Raw genomic sequence first — 21,024 nt, 5'->3', positions numbered from 1 at the left:
CGCGAAACCCGCCTGCCAGTGTCTTCCTGATACAGGGGGGTGCTGGTCATTCACTGGGACACAGAGGAAGGTCAGGACCCCAGAGGGCAGCCCGGGACTGCCGTCGGGATAGCTGCATGGCCCCTCTGCGTGTCTTGTCGCTCACTTCCACCCGTGCTGTCCACCTGCAGGGAGCCCTGGTGCTGGTGTCCCTCACACGCAGACTCGCGTGGGCCCCACAGCAGCCCAGGGCGCTCACGGGTGAGGCCTGCTCCGCCCCTTTACAGATAAGGAGGGTTTCCGGGAGGTCACCCAGCTGGCACCCGCAGGGGGAGAGCCCTGCCTGGTATTGTGTATGCAGAGCCACCCTGTCCAGCCTCTGTCTCTGAGACCTCAGGGGAGCAGCCAGCCTTTCCAAAGTCCGCCTCTCACCACTACCTTTTAGGAGATAAAAGGAAGAAAAATGGGCAGAACAGGAGGTTTTGAGAGTGCCGTGTTCCCTGAGTGGGAGGCCCTGCGATGGGCAGGAGGGGAGAGGCCGTGCAGGCTCCGCCCCCAGCCCTCAGGAACCAGCACAGAACAGACCTGTGGCCACGAGGGTGGTGGCCAACCTGAGGGCCAGTGTCACTCACTCTCTACCTCTCTCCTTCCTGACTCGCCCCCTCCATTGGGTAGAGAAGGTGAGTTGCAGCTGTGGACACCTTTCTGGGAGGGGGGTGGGGGGTGGGGTAGAGCTGAGTGGAGGCACAATCCCCCTGCCTGCATGGGCGCACCTGCAGGGGAGGTGGTGGGCTCTGGCCAGGGCTCCTGCTGTGAGACCATCTCACACTGCCACTCAGAGGTAGACACTTAGCCTGAAGACCCCGGACCTCCATTTTCTCATCTGTAAAATATGCATATTAGTTGATTTAGCTCTTAGATTTGCTCTGAGAGCTGCTCTCAGGGCTCAATACACAGGGATGGCCCCTCTCAGTGGGATTAATACAGGGACGGAGCAGATAGGCCACTGGTCCTCATCGAGGCCAGAGCTCCTCCCGGTGGCCTTGTGTTCGCTCCGCACTCCTTGGCGTGTGCTGTTGTGTTTTTATTTGTACAAAAGCGCCACGTGTGGTGTGTCAAGTGGCTTGTCCAAGGTCACACAGCTAATCAGGGTTTGGAACTGCAGCCTCTGTCACCTTCCCTCTTTATACCTGGACCGGCCTCATCTGCCTCCATCCACTGCTGACTGACGGGTGACCCTGAGCAGGACCTTGAACCTGCCTGAGCCCCTTTGTCCTATAAATGCTAAGCCACCTGTAACCACTAATGACACAAGGTGGGAGGCGGGACTCGAGGGCCGTGAAGCTCCAGCGGAGAGACAGACTTCCTGGGTGTCCCTGGTCCCTGACATCCCCTGTGGAGCCGGCCATCGCCACGGCACTGCAGGGCAGAGCAGTCTTTCACTCTGGATTGACTCCTGGGTCCGCGTCACTCACAGTGGCCTTGGACCAGCCTCCTCTGCCTCTGCTGTGACCAAGGAGCCCCCCTTGCAGAGCTATTATGAGGGTGAGATGAGCACCCTGGAGGAAGCGCCCAGCTCGTTGCCTGCACTCAGCGTGGACATCAGGGACAGGTCCCGAGCCTCCTTCCCGACAAGTGTTTGCATGGGTTTCTCCAGGACTCGCCAGCTGTGGGTGCAAATGGGGAGACGTCAACACTGTGGCCCTGAGGCCCCTTTTCCCACCTCCTCCAGACTCTGGGGCACCACCCCTGCCCTCCCGGGTGTGCCAGGTCATGCCGATCCCTGCTGCCTTAGCTGCCTGTGCTCCCTCCTGTTTCCCACCGGAGCCTCTCCAGGGCTGGCTGGTCTCAGCTGTGCGAGCGCGCCATGGCCCCCTGAGATGCGATCCTTGCCACCTGCTCTAAGCACCACATTCCTGGTCCTCCCAGCGGACCCCTTGCAATCCCTTGTCAGTGGGCAAGGTCTCCCTCCTTTCCCGAGTTGGGCTCAGGATGGGGCTGGGCCCAGAGTACTGCCAAGTTGATTGGGTGGCTCTTTCTACTGGGCTGTCCTTCTCCGGGGGCTCCTGGGGGTGCTGGCCCAGGGCAGTTTTATCCCAGGGACCCCACTAGACACCCTGACAGCCCCTAGCCCATGGTTTCTGGGGATGGTTATGCTTGTTGTCTGGGGCTGCCACCTATCTCAGACCATGTGGGTGGGGGATGCGCCCCTTGCCACTTTTGCCACCAGGTTTATCCTGCAATCTGAATCCCCATTTTGGGTGTCACCAGCATTATATCTCCTCAACCCCTTCAAGAGCCTTCTGGATGCCCCTGTTATTCATTAGAGTTAAAAACCTCCCTACAGAATCAGGGGGCCTGGCAGCAAAGTTATTTCTTTATGCCTCATGTCAACTATCCAGACCAGCCAGGGCTCTGCCTCTCACCCAAGCATAAGCTGTTAGAATCAGCCACAGACCCCAGAGCTGGGGCTGGGATGGGGTTTATAGCTCCACATAGTCTATTTTTTGCAGGGCAGCTGTCAACTGGGCATGCTGGCAGAGACTCCCCCAAATTCTTGACTGCATTTAACGCTTCGAATGCTGTGTGGATGTCTCCGGGCTCCTTTTAACACCCCTCACTCCACACACTAAGATTTGTGGATTTAAATCCCTTTTGTGTGACTCAAAACGTGAGAACTTACCCAGCTCCTTGTCATATGACCCTGATCTTGTTAATTGTGTTTCTCAGGGCACTTCTCCCAACCGCCTGATCTGAACCTGGATTCGTGCTTAGGGAACCTTATTTCCCCTCCAACTCCCCACAAAGGAGCAGGCAAGATGTGCCTGGGTCAAGAGGGCTTGCAAGCCCAAGAAAGGCTCGCCCAGCCTGCCAGCAGGCGTGGGGACCTGGGCACACAGTAAAGTCCTTGCAGGGAGGAGTGGGAAAACTGAGGCCCCAGAGGAGACGGGTTTCTCAAGGCACTAAGAAGGAGACAGGGTTGCTTTCCAGACCCCCAGGGTGTCGTGTGCACCCCTCCAGTCCAGCTTCCATGTCATAACCATCTGCTGCTCACAGACTGTCAGTGGCTCCCCATTGCCTTCATCCCAAAGCCCACATTCCTAGACTTCCGTGACCTGGCTGCACCCACTGCGGCCACTCTGAAGGGCACCCTCTTTTTCTTAATTGTGTCAGGTGCCCCCATCACCACTGCCACTACTGTGTGCTTTGGGGAGCTGCCCCATTCTCTCTGCTCTCCCCCGTCACTGTCAGAGTCCCCCCGTCTTCAAAGCTCGTCTCCATGGCCACCACCACAGAGCCTGCTCTCTCCCTTCAGTTGCCATTGTTGAATCTCTAAGGCCCTTGCCGTTCCCTTTGGAGGTCAGTCCCTGGTGAGCAGAGTGACACGTATAAACTGCATGTCCACCTCTTGGGCCCCCCTCATCGAGACTGGATTTCTCCCGATGCTGTTCAGTGGAGGATCTGGGTTTGGCCGCAGCTGTGGCTAATCCTTCCTGAGCTGGAAGGAGGGAGGCAGAGCTGGTCCAGGCCTGAGCTGCAGGAGCACAGAGACCAGCTTCGAGGTGACTCAGCGGGTGGAGTTCAGCTGGAGAGAAATCAAGGAAGGGAGGGCTCACATTCGGCTGTGCTGGGCCCTGAGCTGGGCCACACTTGACCCCTGTGCAGTGCTCATGCCACTATCACTGAATGAGGATGGTCCCCGTCCCTCTCCGACAGCTCAGATGCCAGGCTCAGGGCAGGGAACATGCCCCACCAGACACCACCGCTGGGCTCCGGCCTGGGCTGGAATCCCAGCTCCCAGGCAGGTCACTGGACCGCTGTGGGCCTCAGGTTTTCCCTGCAGGGCCACCCCTGCTGCAGCAGGCAGGCAGGCTCTGGGACCTCTCCACCTCTGGCTCTGCCTGCACTTTCTTGGTTCCGTCTCAGCCCAGGGTGCTGTCCTAGCTCCTTCCCCTGGAAGTGCCATGCTAGGGGAGCTGGGCATGTCTTGGAGTTTGGGGCCTGGTTCTTCTCTCAGCTATGGCGCCCTTTCTCTGTGTGTCATTGGAAAGGTCTTCCCCTTTCTGAGCTCAGCCTCCACATCTGTAAATAAAAAGGGGCAGAAAGGATGCTGGGGTGGGGGGGGTGTTAGTTGGCGTTTCAGGCAGGAAGACAGAAACCACTGGAAGGAATTCAGTAATGAAACCTGACATTCGGGAGCACTCGCGACGTGCCAGGCACCTAAATGCTTCACCTGCCCCGACTCACGTCCTCCTTAGCACAACCCTGTGAAGTCGGTACCATGCTGACAGGTGAAGAAACTGAGGCAAAGCTTCAGGCCGTCTCACAAGGCTGGGGAGTAAAACAAGTCAAGTACAAAATCAAGCTCAGGACTGCTACCTAGTCGGCCAGAATCTGAGGAGCTGGGAGCCTAGACCAAAAGTAAAGTCAGAGGAGACCATCGTTATTCTGCACTTTTTTTCTTTGAAGGCATTTGCCAGAACTTAAGGTGCTTGGATCCAGAGCCTAGGAACCAAGCCAAAACCAGCAGCCACAAGGCCAAAAGGCTAGACCGGGCTTTTGGCCATTTCCCAATGCGGGGGGGTTAGAAATTAGAGATGACAGCATGCAAGGAAGAGACACCTTGGTAGGCATCCCAGCTATCCTTTGAGAAGGGCTGTGCCTTATCAGTAAGGGCAAACCAGAAATCCCCAGTCACCGTAGGTGACCAAGGTGCAGCTCCATCATCCTCATCACCAAGTGGAACGAGGAAATGTGCTCCTGCTCCACCTGCCCACCAGGAGGAAGCAGCTTCCTCTCTGAATGAGGACAGCCTTAACCAGAGCCTTTGCATTTCTGTTATACACAGTATCCGCGTTTACCATGCCAAGAGACAGAACCAAACGACCAAAGAGAGAAAATAGGCACTAGAAATAGACCCACATGTTTTCCAAATGTCACAGGCATAGACATGGCCTCTAAAATAACTGTGATAGCCCTGGCCGGTGTGGGTCAGTGGTTAGAGTGTCAGCCCGTGCACTGAAGGGTCGCAGGCTCAATTCTCCATCAAGGGCACAGATGTGGATTACAGGTTTGATCCCTGGCCCTGGTCAGGGTGGGTGCGGGAGGCAGCCGATCCACGTATCTCTCTCACATTGATGTTTCTCTCTCTGCCTTCCTCCTTCCCTCCTTTCTACTCTGTCTAAGAAAAGTAAAAAAAAAAAAATCAGTGGAAAAAATATCCTCAGGTGAGGATTAACAAAAAAGTAAAATAACTGATAATGAATTGCAGGACGATAGATGACAAGATGTGGAATTTCACCAGAAAACTACAACTTAGACAAAAATTACTCAGATGGAAATGCTAGAACTGAAAAATACAATAAAATGAATATATGATTCAAATGCATTAGACACAGCAGAAGAGAGGAAGAACACGGTAGTATCTACCTCAAGGAGTTGGAAAGACAACAGGTTTTAAACCCAAAAGGAAATGTCAAGAAAGCAAATAATCAAGAGAGCAGGTATTGGTGGAGTAGAAGGATTCACCGTGGCTACACAGGGACCCAGGAGGAGGCAGAAGTCTGGGTCATAGTGCTGGCTCTGCCTCCACTTTGCTGTGTGACCTTAGACAAGTCACTTGCCTTCTCTGGATCTGTTTTCCATTTCAGGGAAATAGGCATGACCACCCATTGTGCCCAGCTGACGTGAGGATCACAGGGAGGACAGCTGGGACAGCCCTTTATTAGAAGTGCTAATGTTACCACCAATCTGCAGTGTTGGCTCCGTCATGTCACCAGCACCCACAGAGCAGGGAGCTATGCGAGGAGCCGGGAGGGCTTCCTGGTTCAGCAGGCATTTGCTCGACATTCAGAAACCCACACTGTTCATTCAATTCATTGTCTAAGTATTTGAAACCTTTAGTGGCTCCATCTCATTGCCTCCATCTCTCTGTTGCCAAGGGGGTTTATCTTTGTTAGGGACCCTCCTTGGGAAACCCATACTTTCCGAGCCCCTGAATGGGCTCTGACACCTGTCAGCCCTCTGCTGCTCGTGGCCCGTTAGAGTGTCATGTACACTTCCTCTGTGCCTTCTCCTGCAGACGGGGCAGGGAGCTGGGCCTCCCCTCGCTCGTGTCTTGCTCTGTTTTGGGAGGCGTGGCTCCCTTGGCAGCAGAGACCCTTGGCCCGTGGAGTCTTGGCCCAGGCTCCTTTCCAGAGAGCCAGGGCTGGCGTTCCCCGTGGGTTGCGGACGCCTCACGTAATAGAGTACAGGGAAGTCACGCACGCCTCCTTTCCTCCCTGGGCCAGGGAAAGTGTGGAGGGCGTTCCTGCTTCTCCACTGCACTTTTCCCCAGTGCTTTTGAAAGCGTTAATTGCTACCAGCCCAGAAGCCCCTGCTGGTAGGTGGGAGCCCAGTGAGCACCCTGGCCTTGGAGATGTGGCTGCCAGGACATGCCAGATGGAGGGGAGGAGGGTGTCGCCACCCCCCTGGTTCTGCAGCTCAGTCTCGCCCTCAGTCTCATTCCACCCCTGGCATTCATATCTCACACGGAGCCAGGATGTGGCGGGGAGCTCGCCTCTCATCCAGAATCTTTTTGATCAACGTGGCTCAAGAGTCATCTCTTTAAGGGAACTTGTCTCTGCCCTTGGCATTGGGATACAGAGTTAGAAAGAACATCATGGGCCCTGCTCATCACAAGACAGACGCAGTGAGACCATGTCACTGCTCAGCTCAGACCCCCCAGTGGGCTCCATGCCACTCAGAGAAAACGTGGTCTTGGGAATGGCTTCTGAAGCTGCACACCCCACCCCCAAATGCATCCCTCTCCCCTCCTCCACGCTGACCAAGCACACCAGCCTTTCTCCCAAAGGCACTGGAGCCTTACCGATGCTCAGGAAGTCCCCACCTTAGAGTCTTTATCCTGGACCTCAACCACTTAACCCCTTGCCTGGCGCAGCAAATACACAGTGAGTGAGTTGGATGGATGGACAGATCTTGCTTGACTGACAGCCCGAGAAGTGAGCAGAATCTCTCTTACCAGCTCCATTTTCCAGTCACAGGAATGGTTCAGAGGGTTAGGTAGCTTGTTCCCAGTCACACAGCACATGAGTGATACAGCCTGGTGGGAGTCAGCGTCCTCAGACTGGCCTTAGTCTGTGCTTTCTGCTCAGATCTCTGAATTGTCAGCCCTTGCCTTTCCCTTCATTCACATCTGCATTCCTTGATGCCATGTGTGTGCCAGACAGGGCCACAGTGAGTGAGACAGTTCTATCCTCGTGGAGCTCCCAGCCCGGGGAGGAAGGAGGCAGATCAGTAAACAGTGCAGGCAGAACGGAGCCAGGACTCTCCAGACACCCAGAGAGGCCCCTCCTCATGCCAGGAGCGGGCAGGCCTTCCTCTGGGGGTCAGAGCCCGCTCAGCCCTTAAGAGTAAGAACCAAGCGGGGAGGGGGCGCTGTTCTGGATGCGGGAGCCCAGAGTCAGGAACAAGTGTGACCTGTGGCTCAGTTGTGTTGCTTCAAGTTGCAAGTAATCTGCTTCATACAATTAAGGGGACTTAGTGTCTCATGTCACTGAAAGGTCAGAGTGTGGGGTGGGCTGCAGGTGCAGCTAGATCAGGGATTTAATACCATTAGCCTGGTCCTGTTCAGCAATCCCCTTTCTCACGAGCCAGCAAAATGGGCAGCGTGACCCTGACTTCCACATCCAACTGTCAAATGGACCAGAGCAAAGGGAAACTTGTTCCCTCTGTACAAAAGTCAGGGGTTTCACTCTGACTGGGTGGAATTAGGGCACATTCTCACCCCTGGACCACCTTCTATGGTAAGAGGGGTGGGAACCCTCCGCTGGCCCGCCTTTGAAGGTTAATCTAGCTCAAATGGCCGAGAAGCTTCCTGATGGAGGGCGGGGGGCGATGGGGGGCAGACAGCTGAAGGGACAACTATGGTCACTGTAAGGTTCTAAATATAAGCCCAGTGGTCATGAAAAGTGGAAAATGAAGCAGTAGGACAATCCAAATTTCTTTGCTGACTGAGCTGAGGCATTGAGTCCCAGTACATCTTGGGGCCTGGATGTCTCATTTTCAGTCAGTCATGGTGGATTTAATCATTTCTGAGCAGCCCCTCTTTCTACTAAAAGGTAGTCACTATTCCTTCAAATGTCACTTTCCTGGAAAGAATACATCCTGATCGCTGATGATCTACAGGTTGAGGGTGGGGAGGAATTGATCAGACAAATAGAGATGGAGGCACAGTCCAAACAAAGACCAAAGGGCTCATGCCCAAGGGCAGAGATGTGAGCACAACTGTTTTCTGCAGAAGCCAGAAGATGCCAGTGAGTCTGGGGGCTGGTGTTATGGGCATCAGAGGAGTCCCTGTTTGCTTTCTTTGATTGCATATACTCCCCTTTTTCTAAATCCCTCCAACTATGGTCATCTGAAGACCAGTTAAAGGACAGGAGGCCACCCCTGGAGCAGGGCCCCCATCCTTCTTCCTGGCGCCCCAGCTCCTCCAGGTTTATGGAATCAGAGGATTGTGAGTGTTTCCCATGACCTTGGGCAGGTTATTTAATCTCTCCGAATCTCACTTTCTTCCCAGAACAAAATGGGAAACCCCTATCTAGCTGGCGGTAGACTTGGAGGATGATCTGAGTAAATAGATTTATTTGAAGAATATGCCATTGTGTCCGGCTTTTAGTGGATCATGTAAGAATATTCATTCATTGAAAAAGGAAAATTAAAGCTTAGCAGTTGCCCGATACTAGAAGCTCAGCAGCTGCCGTTTTATCTCATCTTCTGTAAGTGGAAGTGGTATTGCCCAATTTCCTAAAGAGGACATTGAGGGCCAGGAGGGTCAACAAACTTTCCCAAGGTCACATAGCTGGCAAACCAGAACTTGAACCTGGCCACTTAAGGGCCACTCTGTGGGACTGAGGGTAAGTGGCAGAGCCTACATGCCAGGGTAGGTGGAAGCTTACCCTTTGTGTGGTTGGAATTAGAAGCCATAGAGTGGAGGAGAGAGAAGGCAGCAAGCACTTCACAACCTCTGCGTGCGTTGCACTGTCTGGGCATCCTTGACTCAGTGCCCAGATTTTGGGTGAATGCTTAAATGCACTAGGTTCTGGTGGCAGGAAAGGGGGTGGGACACCTTCTGTGTCCCTTACCAACCTTGCAGAATAGGCAGTGACACCCCATTGTACATGTGCACACACCAAGGCTCAAGAGGGTGAAAAAACCGTCCATAGTCACCCACCACCTTGGCTTGACGATAGAGCGGGAGGTAATGACTTCATCCTGCGGGTCGTGGGGACAGAGAGACTTTTTAATAACAAGGTGATATAATTTCATCCTGTTCTTCTCCCTTCTCTGTGCAGATGACAGACGACCCTCGCTGCCTTCGTGGAACTCCCTGCCTGACGGCCGCATCTCCAGTGACAGCACTGTCAGGCTGAGCCCTAATTAGGGATCTTCACACGCCATCCTTTCTGGAGGACAGTGAAAGGACAGCTTCCCTCTGTCCCGCACCATGAGCCTTCCGTGCAGGTCCTCACGGCCAAGGGTCCCGACACTACCATAGAGGTTAATCACCCCTCAACCCCTTTGGATGGGAAAGGAAACCACTGGTATTAAGTTTGATTAACATTTCACCAAGAGACAGTATCGGCTGCTGACGAAGCAGGCTGCTTTATTTCTGCAAGCGACAGATTTTATGCAAGAAGAGTCATCCCACTCCGAATGGTCCACGTAGCCTTCGAGTGTCACGGGGTGATGTCCGGTGCCCCGGGGTGACCATCGCCAAGGAGAAGTGAAGTTGGCCGTTGCAAGCCTTGAGGCCCCCCTGGGAATCCCCACCTTGCCTTGTGATTCCCTTCGGGAGTGTTCTTCCTCCGTCCCTCCTCCGTTAGGTGTGACTTCCTCCAGCCCATCGCTGGGACGCCCCATCGGGAAGGCAGAAATGGTGGCCACCAGGAAGAGGGTCCTCAAACTACTCACCCTCCTCGTTCTCTTCGTCTTCCTCACCTCCTTCCTCCTGAACTACCACACCGTGGCCACCACCGCCTGGTTCCCCAAGCAGATAGTCATCGCGCTCTCGGAGAACTTCAAGAAGCTGGTGGCCTACTCTCCCCGGCCCTGCAGCTGCGACACCTGCATCAGCCAGCAGAGGGTCTCGCCCTGGTTCGACCAGAGGTTCAACCTGTCCATGCAGCCTCTGCTCACGCTGCAGAATGCGGTCTTGGACAAAGACACCTACCTCTGGTGGCTGGTGAGAGCTCGGGCTGAGTGTGGGTCTGGGCGTGAGTGGGGACCCTGGCACCTGGGTACGCACCTGAGACCCGCCTGGTGCTTTGCAGGAATCACAGTATTGGTCGTTCATTCATTCATTCATTCATTCATTCATTCATTCATTCATTCAAGAGCTACTCATTGAGGATCTACTATATATAAATCCGAGCAGAGGCTTCTGTGAGGACACTCTGGTCCTGAGCACTTAGCAATGCTGGGGTACACAGGAGTTCTTCCTGGTGGGGACCTTGAGGAGGTTCCTGCAGGGAAGCTTGCCTGTGGCCACTACCCCAGGGGTTTTCAGAGAGTGATCACCACACCAGCAGCGGCAGCCCCATGGCCTGGGAGCCTGTTGGACACGCAGGATGTGGGGCCCGGCCCAGCCTGACTGAGTCGGGATCACCAAGGTGGTGAGGTCTTGGGCAGTTACCATTCAGGAGCTTGGAACTGCCCCCAGAGATCTTATCAGAAGCAGGCATTTAATCCTGGACTATTGTTTTTCTTCTATTGTTATGAAATAATGTTTATCATCTTAACTGTTTATAAGTGTACATTTCAGTGGCATTTCAATACATTCACAGTGCCAGGGAACAATCTCCACTGTCTACACCCAGCACGTTTTCATCGCCCCCCACACTCTGCACCCAACTCCCCTCCCCCTCCCCCTGGCAACCACCATTCTACTCTCTGTCTGTGCATTTGCCTCCTCCAGGAAGCTCACATAAGTTCAATCGCCGGGTATTTGTCCTGTGTCTGGCTTGTTGCACTAAGCATGTTGTCAAGGTCCACTTTTGCTGTAGCATGTATCAGAATTTCCTTCTGTTTTATGACTGAATGATATTCCATTGTATGTATAGTCCTCATTTTTAAATCTATTAATCTGTCTGGACACATGGCAGAACACCCCCCCCGTCTCCCCCCCCCCGCCAGAGGCAGCACAGCCAGGCTGACCTGCCTCCTTCTGCCCTCCACCCCCAGAAGCTGCAGCGGGAGAAAGAGCCCAGTAACTTGAACGACACCATCAAGGAGCTGTTCCAAGTTGTGCCTGGCAATGCGGATCCACTGCTGGCAAAAAAGTCAGTGAGCTGCAGGCGCTGTGCTGTTGTGGGCAACTCGGGCAACCTGAGAGAGTCCCAGTATGGGCCTCAGATAGATAGCCACGACTTTGTGCTGAGGTGAGTGCTCGGACCCTCACCCCAGGCCCACCTTGCTGCTCCCCAGCACCCCCAGATGCTGAAGGAGGCACCTTGGCTCTGGGCCAGGAGGTCAAGGTCCTAGCCCTGGTGTGTTCAGACTTATCTGGGGAACACAGGCCCCTTGCTGCACCCTCTGAGCCTCAGTTTCCCCATTTGTGCACTATAAGATGGAGACAGACTCACAGTGCCTCTCTGGATGCAGTGGGCCAGGAGGTTGGCGCCAAGAGCTCTGTTAAGATGGCAAGATGACTTTGAAGACCCTTTGAATCTTTAAAATTTGTCCCATTTTAGCCCTGGCTGGTTTGGCTCAGTGGTTAGAGCGTCAGCCTGGAAATGAAGGGTCCCAGGTACAATTCTAGCCAAAGGAATGTACCTCGGTTACAGGCTCGATCCCTGGCCCTGGTTGGGGCTCATGCGGTAGGCAACTAGTTGCTGTGTCTCCCTCACATCGATGTCTCTCTCTCTCTCCCACTCTCTCTGAAAAGCAATGGAAAAAATATCCTGGGGTGAAGATTAAAAAAAATTATTCCATTTTGCAATCTAGGTCATAATATAACGATATGCTTTTAATGTAAAATATATTTCCCTGTCACTAAGTGAAACACATTCCAGGAAGATGCCCCATGTCTCTCTGGGTTTCTTGTAACCTCCATTCATTCGACCCAGAGGAACTGGTGCCTGAGAACGAGAAGCATAAGCAGCGGTGGGCTGGCGATCCCCAGGTGCCTGCTGGAATCTTCCCGGGGCTGGCGATCCCCAGGCGCCTGCTGGAATCTTCCCGGGGCTGGCGATCCCCAGGTGCCTGCTGGAATCTTCCTGGGGCTGGCGATCCCCAGGCGCCTGCTGGAATTTTCCCGTTTCTGTGATCTCTGGCTTTGCATCCTTAGACCACTCACCTGGCCTCTCAGAGCCTCAGCATACACCTGGTTCAGCGGGGATGTCCACGGTGAGGGGGACGGAGTCAGGTTCAGGGTCAGACAGACCCACTTGAGGCTGCCACTTGGTAGCTCCGTGTCCTGGGACAGATCCTTTGTGTTCAGATGTCTTTGACCATAAAACACCTGCTGGACACGGTTATCATTACAGTTTAATGAGGCGTGTCACTTGGCCACGGCAGTGCCTTGCTCTTAGTAGCTCGTCAATGGCAGCAATAGTTAGGCTTACTTGAGATCATAAAAAAGAAAACAAACACAACTCTTTTGAGCTGTGTGTTAACTGTCTCCATTTTACAGATGAGGGAGCTGGCAGAAGGAGGGCACTGGCCCGAGGTCACAGCGGATCCCTGGAATCGGTGACCAAGTGATACGACGAATGTTCTCTCCCTTCTCCCAGGATGAACAAAGCCCCGACTGAGGGGTTTGAGGCTGATGTGGGGAGCAAGACCACCCACCACCTCCTGTACCCCGAGAGTTTCAGGGAGCTGGCCGAGAACGTCAGCATGATCCTGGTCCCCTTCAAGACCCTCGACCTGGAGTGGGTGGTCAGCGCCACCACCACGGGCACCATCTCCCAGTAAGTTCCCTTGGGGCATCTGGACAGAGGGTCCCTTGCCTGGCGCCTCACTGCTCCTCCTCGCCATGTGGGTGCCTCCTGGCGCCCCACCATGATATTCCCTGCACCACAGCCTGGCTCATGCTGTTCCTTTCCCTCAAATGCCTCCCTCCGCACACTTCCTCCTGGGATGCACCAGCCCCACAGCCCACAGGCCACCTCTGACTCTCCCCTCTCCCTGACCCTCACCTCCCATCACTCTTAACACACCCTGGCCTTCCACCTTTTCCCCTTCATGACCTCCAAGGGGACCACCACGGTGTGCTTCCCAGAAACCCTGGTCCTCCCGGGGAAGGGACCCGCTGGAAAGGGCTCAGCACACCTTAGCTCTGACCCCTCACCTCTGCAGTGCTCCTGGGTGTGACAACCATCTGCATCTCAAACTAAAACTGTCCCTGGATGGGGTGGGGGCAGGTGGGAAGATGGGGTGCTGAGCACGTCAGCTGGGCATGAGTCATCCATCGTGTGCTGCCTTGAGACTGGGGAGCTCACATCTTCTGGACACTGCGCTTGGCACCGGGCATGTGCTGCCTGACTGAATTGTCACAACAGTCATTATCACACCTCCCTCTGCCTGGCGGGCCCTGAGCTTGGCTGGGCAGCGCACCAAGGCCAGATTCCACACACAGCCAGGCTCCCACCTGGTCCGCTCCCAAAGTCCCTACTGTTCCCCAAGAGAAGTGGCTTCAATGTCCACATGGCAAAGCTTCCTGTGTGAGGCCCAGAGAGGACTGGGGTGCAGGACACGGGAGGGGGCGCTGTGCTCTCAGGAGAAGGGCAGTGAGGGAAGCTGGCTCCGCAGGGGAAACTCCACCTGGTCCCAGAGTTAGATGCCAAGTGAAGCCAGGTGACCTTCATCTTGGAGGCACCTAGGCCCTTGCAGATAAAAAGGAGGCAGTGTGGGCCTCACCAGCCAGCACCCCAACAGTGGGGGCAGGTGCTCTTTCAGGCTGTGTGGGGGGCTTGGACCAAGTCCCCCTTCTTAACCTTTCTGGGAGAAGGCGCCTGAAACCCCAGATGGCCCTCGAATGAGCCAAGATCGCCCTCTGGTGTCTATCGTGGGCCACTGCAGGGCTGTGGCAGGGAGGCTCTGTGCGTCCCCACTCAGCCTGGCCTGCTCCCCTCCCTGTCACCCCCAGAGCTGCCTCCAGGCAGCCGGGCTTCTCCCCACGTTGCCCATGTGCTCTTTCTCCCCCAGCACCTACGTTCCTGTCCCCAGGAAGATCAAAGTGAAGAAGGATCAGGTGAGTGGCGGCTCAGGCCCTTTGACCCCTGAGCTTAGGCTCATCTGTAAGGCTCTCCCTGGAGAGAGAGCATCCTGTCTTCTGCCAGCATCTGGCTGCAGGGAGCCCCTGGGCGCTGGGCTGGTGGAGGTCCCTGCTGGAGGGACCAACCCTGGGCAAGTTTCTCCACCTGGGGACCCCGGGCCAGCAGCATCACCTGGGAGATTGTCATAGATGCAGACCTTCAGGCCCACCCCAGACCTACCTAGATTTTTAGGAGGCCTCCAGGGGTGCCCATGAGGCTGCAGTTTGAGAACTACGGTGTGAGCTTCTCAAAGCCGGACCACACCATCTTCTCCCAGTGTGGGGTTGGCCAAGACTTGGGCAGAGGGCAGAAGGACGGAGGCAGTGGCCACCACACTGGTCCTTTCATGCTCGCTCTTATTTAAATGGCAAGATCAGGGTCAGAGAGGTCAGGCAACGTGCCCAGAGACCCACAGCTAGTTTGTGACGATGCCAGAACTGAAGTCCTCCCCTGCCTCCAGCACCTGCCAGTTGTGGGGTCCACTACTGCAGGGAAGAAGACACACGTGACTGTAGGGTGGAGCTGGTGGCAGGGAGGACCTCCCAGACAGGGGGTAGCTTGAGGCCAGGCTAGAGCTGCAGAGGTCACAGGAGAGGAGCACAGTCCCCCTTCTACACCTCTCCCGGGGTGGGGGATGGTGCTTTAGGCTTCCTGGGCTGCAGGGAGCCCCTGGGCCCTGGGGGGGGGGGACCAAGGCCACGCCTGATACCAGGACACCCCCAGCTCGGCCACCACTGGCTGTGTGGCAGTGACCATGTTGCTAAGCCTCTCTGAGCCTTGGTTTTCTCATCTGTAACCGGAGAAGAGGGAAAGCTAGCACATAGGGTCATTTTAGGGACTGGGGCCATTCGGGCCCAGACCAGGTGGTCCGCACGGCTCAGTGCGTGGGTTTTCTGCAGTGCGACAGGTGTCCTTGTCCCTCCCTCATGCTGTTTCCTGGAACCTCCTCCTGTAGCCTCACCGTCTCCCTCCTCCTGGGCCTCGTTTGATTGTTGTGAGATGTCACCTGCTCAGCAAGCCTCCCCTCGGGGCTTCATTGTCTTTCTTGGCTTTGTTTCTCTCCACAGCCCATAGCTCTTTTCTAGCATCTTCTGTAGCCTCATGATTTGGGTTACTGTGTCTTTTCCCACTCGAATTCAGACCCCGTGAGTGCTGGGGCATTCGCCCCTACCATGTCTGTCTCTCTGGTGGCCACAATAGTGTGTGACACCTATGGGTGGTGGTATCCTTCCCCAAACATCTAAGGGCCGTGTGCTCCCCTCCTGCAGATCCTGATATACCACCCGGCCTTCATCAAGTACGTCTTCGACAGCTGGCTGCAGCGCCATGGACGGTACCCATCCACCGGCATCCTCTCAGTCATCTTGTCCCTGCACATCTGTGACGAGGTAGGCACCCCCTCGCCTGTGCCCGCCAGCCGCGCCGGGGACCAGGGCTTCTCATTCCCTGCTCCCAAGGGTGGCGGAGAGAGCATCTGTGGTCAAGCTGACCTTGATCCTGACCCCAGGCCCCAGCGGGCCTGGCGGTGCCTCCCCTGCGGGGCTTTGAGGGGCAGAGGCCCGTGAGAATGCCTTCAGGGGTGAGCGCTGGCTCCTCCTGTGAGCTCCCCAGACGGGGCAGGACCAGCCGGTGAAAGTGCGGGTTTGGGGGCAAAACAAAGGAGCGATTGTCGTAGGAGATCTGTGTGAAGTGCTGTTCTGAGTCGGAGCTCAGTCCCGGCACCCAGAACCCACCCCAGGCCCGCTTCTACCAGAATTTCTGAGAGTGGGAACCTGTCCCCCAAGGTTGGCAACCAGAGGCCTTGGGAAGCGTGAGTCCCCATCATGGACTTCCCTCGACATCTGCCAGGCGGCCCCGGGTTTCCATGGATGATCTGGGCTGTTCCCTGCCACCCTGGGCAGAAGAACGGAGGGGCCACAGTGCCCCTCACTTTCTCCCTGGCCTTGGGTTCAGGCAGGACCCTGAGATGTCCCTTCTTGTCACGTACAGCCTGTCCCCACCCCCAGCCTGCTTAGCTCATGGTTGGAAACCCAGGAAGGGGTGGAAGCGTTGCCAAGCATGTCCATCATCCCTGCCTCGCTTGTCTGTCACCACCCCTGTCTCTTTAGCCAGAAACCTGGGTGCCTCTCCCAGAAGCATATCTGCCCCACCCCCACTCCCACCCCCCTACCCCCTCCAGCCAGCTGGTCACAGACCCGTGGGGCTCTGCTCAGCAATGCTACTCCCATCTCTTCCCTCCTGCTCTGGGCCGGCCCATGTCCACACTGGCATGGACTAAAAAGGCTGCCCTGGCCACAGAGCTGTCTCCTGCCCCCAGTCTGTCCCCACCCCTCAAAGCTGTCATCCATGCTGTAGCCCAGAAAGTGTTTCTCTCCCTGGGAGCCCCTCCCCACGTCCCCTCCTGACATCTTCTACTCATTTCCCAAGACCCAACCCCAATGTCACCTGCTCAGATGCGCTCTCTCTGACTTCTTCAGTCATGGCCCCTCCCTCCTCTGGGCTGTCAGAGCCCTGTCGTTACCCCCTCCTGGGCCACTCAGCTGGCGCTTGCCCTGCTTCCCTCGTCCCCCAGCACCCACCCCGGGGGCCCTGATGAAGGTCTGAACTCACGCACAGGTAGTGAGGTGCTTGGCTCAGGATGAGCGCTCAGTAAGCATGGGCCACGTGTCAGAAAGGCCCCACCCACCGGCCAGGGCTCCTGGACCCGATGGATGTCAGCCGAAGGGAAGAAAAGGACCACCTGCCTCGTTAGAGATGTTACTCTTGGCCCCATTTTCCCAATGAGGAGAGTGAGGCTCAGAGAAGGGATGTGGCACTTGCAGGGTCCCCCGGGGAGTGGCCGAGCTGAGTATGGGGCAGCCTGGTCCCCACTCTGCTCCGTGATCCTCTCCCCTAGCTCCTCAAGTCTTGGAGAAGAGGTTGTCCTGCCCCGTAGGTGAGACCCTGCACCCTCAGGGCCACCCACATGCAGTCACCTCCCACTGTGCCTTCTGACACTGAACTTGACTTTTACTTAACTCACTTTTGTGACACCAAGCCCCTGGGAGTTCCGGGAACCTAGAGAAAGGTTTTGTGATCCTTGGAGCCAGTGTTTGCAGATTCCGGGGATACCTGCAGGCTCCTTCCTTAGAGGTCCTAGCTGCCACCCTGCTGTCCAGTTCTCATCTCTGCTTGGCCTCCTCAGGTGGACTTGTATGGCTTCGGAGCAGACAGCAATGGGAATTGGCACCATTACTGGGAAAACAACCCTTTGGCGGGAGCTTTCCGCAAGACCAGGGTGCACAATGGAGACTTCGAGTCCAACGTGACGTCCATCTTGGCGTCCATCAGCAAAATCCGGATATTCAAGGGGAGATGACGCTGGGAAGGGTTGAGGACAGGCACACCAGAGCATGCCTCTCACGCCACCCCCAGCTTCTCACGGAGCCGCTCCATTCCATTCTGGGGCTCCCAGGGCTAGCCTCGGGTGTGCCAGGTGCCCTTTGCAGCTTCTTGTGCCCCAACATTTGACAGCACCTACTCAGCAGTGTCACCGGGCTGCAGAGTAAGTCTCAGAACCTTCTTGGGTGGGGGGACCCCTCAATACTGTCCCAGAGCTGGGAAAAGGTGGAGACGTGGGAGAAATCCATTCTCCAAACCCGGCTTCAGAAGATGGGGGACAGATAGTGAAGACTCCCTTGTTTTAAAAGAAAGGACAGTTTTCCAGGGAGGATGGGCAGAGACTGCCCTCTGCCAGTGGGCCCAGGGCTGACTCCCAAACTCTGATTCTCACTGGGATGTTTCTGAGTGAGGACGGCGTCCGGGAAAGAACCACGTGGGCCACGTCGGCATGGGGATGACACGCACCTTACTCGCATGTGATATCCCCAAGGCCCCCTTGTTACCCAAATTCATTCTGGTGGCCAGGAGAGGCTCCCCACCCTGAAGGTCTTCACACTTGGCCGGCTGTTTTTGACTCCAGCGGATGCTCTCTTGAGTAATCAATCTTTGTCATTCAAGTTATGGCTGAGAGCAGGTCCCACCACTTCCATGTGCCTTTGTATTTGGGGGAGGAAGGCATGCACTGGCTGAAATGAAGCAACTCCCCGACTCCGGAAAGAAGACCCTGCACCGCCCCCGTGTTCTCAGCGGGAACATCTTTCCCGCTTTCCTGAGCCAGCCCCTGCGTCGAAACGAAGCTCAGGTGATGCTCACTGCCTCCCGGAGGCAGGCCAGCCGCGGACCGTCAAGGCTGTTGACTTGGCACCGGGACCCCCCCAAGCGCCCGAGAGGCTCCCGCCAGCCAGCACTCCCTGCGCCCCACGCCCTGGGCCCGGTTGCTGCTGGCCACCTGCGTGGTGACCCGGGTGGGGTCTGTCCTCGGAATGTCGCCACCCAAGTGGGGAGGCCATACCTCATTCCCTCCCCCACTCTTTCTTTCTCGTTGATCTTCCTGATTATTTATTGATTTTGTTGTTGTTGAATTCAACTGACATCCTGTGCCCTTTCTGGCTCTATTGCTGGTCCCGGGGTTTTAATTCTGCTGGTTCCCTGCTCTGCCTGGCAGCTGGGGAGTGGGGGTTTACAGCAAGGTCTGTGGGAATTCTCAGGCTCGGGGTTGGAGGTGCTGAGGGTTCGGGGCTTGCTTGTGGGCAAATCCTGGGGCATCGGGTTAATGGGTTTGTGGCATGTCCTGCATCTCCTCTCCCAATCCCACCTTCCTTTTCTCATTGTGAACTTGGATTCAGTCTCAGGCCAGGAATCTCCCACACCCAGCGGAGCTTCCCTGGGGCCAGTGAGAAGTGGGGTTCAAGCAAGGGACAGTGGTCGTTGGCTCCATCCAGTTACTGACACTTCATCAGAAAAACCATTATTCCCGTTGAGGGCATTCCCCCAGAGGCCGCTGCTACCTGAGGAGGTGTGACAGGTTCCTCCCTGGTGGCGTATGAAGGATGCCCGTCTCAGAAGCCAGGGACTCACGTCCTCTGCTCCCTGCAGTGCTCTGGCTAGCCCTGCTCTCCTGGCCTCAGTGTCTCCCCCTGCAAATGGGGAGGGAGGAATTGTGGGAGCTCAGGGCCACCGATGGTGTCAGGCAGTTCACCAGAGTCCCCCAAAATTGCATGCCACATTTTTGCCAAGTTTGTACCTGGGAGCATTTTCCTGGGGGAGGTTCCATAGCTCTTAATAGATTCTCAAAGATTGAGAATCCAGAAAACATTTTAAAAAACAACAAACCTGTTCCAGCTTTAAAATCTTCCCAAATCTAAGACCCCCTTGACTGATAAAGGCTCGTAAATCACTGTGAGGTTGAACTCTCACGGTTGGAACCCCCGCAGCACAGACGGGAGATGGAGGAACTCAGCAAAATCAGCAAGCGTCTGGGGGCCACTGATCCATCCCAGAGACAAACCTTAAGAAAAATGGTCACTGGGACAGAGCAGTGTAGACTGGCTCCTGAGCCCTCCCCCTCTCCTGCAAGCAGAGTCTGTCCAGGCATGTCACATTCGGAACAAGCCACCTACTTCTTTGGGCTTTGCTGAGTCAGAGCAGGTTCCCAAAGGGAGGACATGTCCGCAGCTGAGCTGCCTGCTACCTCAGTTGGCTACCTGGCCCCTGGCCCATCTCCCTCCATCCCACAAAGCTGTTCAAGCTGTGAGATTTCTTTCAACCCTTGGAATCAGGCTCTCCCATTTTATAGATGAGAAAAGCAAGGCTCGGAGAAGGAATGTGACTTGCAAAAGTGAACTAATTATGACAGCGCATATCAAACATTTTGAGCAAAAACAGTACATGATCAACTCCACGTTTAGAGCATCCAGAGGTGGACTCCCCAGCCAGGTCCATCGGGCACCTCAGAGCACTGTCCCTGGGTGTGGCTGCTGGCCGCTCTGCCTCGGCCTCCGGGCTGCTCCTCGGGCTGCCCCTCGGGCTGCCCACAGGGGCTGTGGCAATCTGGGTTCCTGCCTTCTCGGTGCCATCCCTTCCGTAGAAGGGACAACTTTGTGCACTCCCACCGCCCCAGCAGACATCTCTTTGCATCTTACTGGCTTAGCAAAGGAGACTTAACCAAAATAAACGCCAATCATATGGCCGGGGTTAAATGCACTGATTGGTTTAGGCCAAGGGGACCCACTTGGTGGGTAAGAGTGGCTGAGAATGGGACCAGTGTTTCTCCTAAGGCAGTTGGCAGTGCCATGGGCAGGAGAATGAGAAGCAGCCATGCAGGGAGGCTCTGGCGTGTCCACCACACACGGTTGGACTCCCTAGGGCCCCTGGATCCCAGCTCAGGGCTCATCCACCCTGTAGGCAGAGAGCTCCTCGGAGACCAGCCCCAGCCCCAGGCAGGGAACAGATGTCCCTGCAGCAAACAGTGCTGAGCCTGAGGCGGAAAAGGCCAGGCTGATGAGGGACAGAGATGCCAGCAACATCCCAGCCTCCAGGTCCCCCCAGTGAGCCAGGAGCAGGAGCCACCTGCCGTTAAACTGACACCTGTAGACATCACTGGACCCCTGCCCTCACCCACCTGCTGGGGAGGAAGGTGGGTTTGTAGCCTCTGGTGCCTGGAGCATACAGGGCAGAGGAGACAGTTTTCACTGCTGCTTCGGCAGGTGTCCCGCAAGCCACAGGGGCTGGGCTTAGTGCGAGAGACGAGACAGAGACAGAAGAAAGTAGGTAGGACATGCATAGGAAAGCCAGGCGGGGGTGGGTCAGGGGCCCGACAGCATCTGTCTCTGTGTGGCCTCGCAGG

At 55.9% G+C, this 21,024-nt stretch overlaps 1 protein-coding gene and 1 long non-coding RNA gene across 2 annotated transcripts in view; both read left to right on the top strand.

The window, feature by feature from the left end:
* The window catches only part of LOC148091367 (uncharacterized), a 51,560-nt gene extending 41,941 nt beyond the window's left edge, over nt 1-9,619 (top strand). The window contains exon 4 of the long non-coding RNA XR_015715805.1: nt 9,333-9,619. This is a non-coding gene — a long non-coding RNA (uncharacterized LOC148091367). The remainder of the gene's footprint in view (nt 1-9,332) is intronic.
* A 7-nt stretch (nt 9,620-9,626) lies between these two features.
* ST3GAL1 (ST3 beta-galactoside alpha-2,3-sialyltransferase 1) lies at nt 9,627-20,192 on the top strand. Its single transcript, XM_016216094.2, has 6 exons — nt 9,627-10,222; nt 11,221-11,417; nt 12,771-12,950; nt 14,188-14,233; nt 15,566-15,685; nt 17,482-20,192. Exons 1-6 carry the CDS (start codon nt 9,914-9,916, stop codon nt 17,653-17,655), a joined length of 1,026 nt encoding a protein of 341 aa, XP_016071580.2. The 5' UTR covers nt 9,627-9,913; the 3' UTR covers nt 17,656-20,192.
* Nucleotides 20,193-21,024: the final 832 nt, after the last annotated feature.

Source organism: Miniopterus natalensis, chromosome 16 (assembly GCF_054644295.1).
Source record: "Miniopterus natalensis isolate mMinNat1 chromosome 16, mMinNat1.hap1, whole genome shotgun sequence".
NCBI lineage: Eukaryota > Metazoa > Chordata > Mammalia > Chiroptera > Miniopteridae > Miniopterus > Miniopterus natalensis.
Note: the sequence above shows the minus strand (reverse complement) of the source record. Positions and strands in the feature narration are given on the sequence as shown.

Excerpts from the sequence above, each read along its gene's own strand:
- ST3GAL1 (XM_016216094.2), top strand. The coding sequence starts at position 9,914 with ATGGTGGCCACCAGGAAGAGGGTCCTCAAACTACTCACCCTCCTCGTT. Across the intron at positions 11,418-12,770 it reads AGCCACGACTTTGTGCTGAG|GATGAACAAAGCCCCGACTG; the intron begins GTGAGTGCTCGG and ends CCCTTCTCCCAG. Across the intron at positions 14,234-15,565 it reads TCAAAGTGAAGAAGGATCAG|ATCCTGATATACCACCCGGC; the intron begins GTGAGTGGCGGC and ends CCCCTCCTGCAG.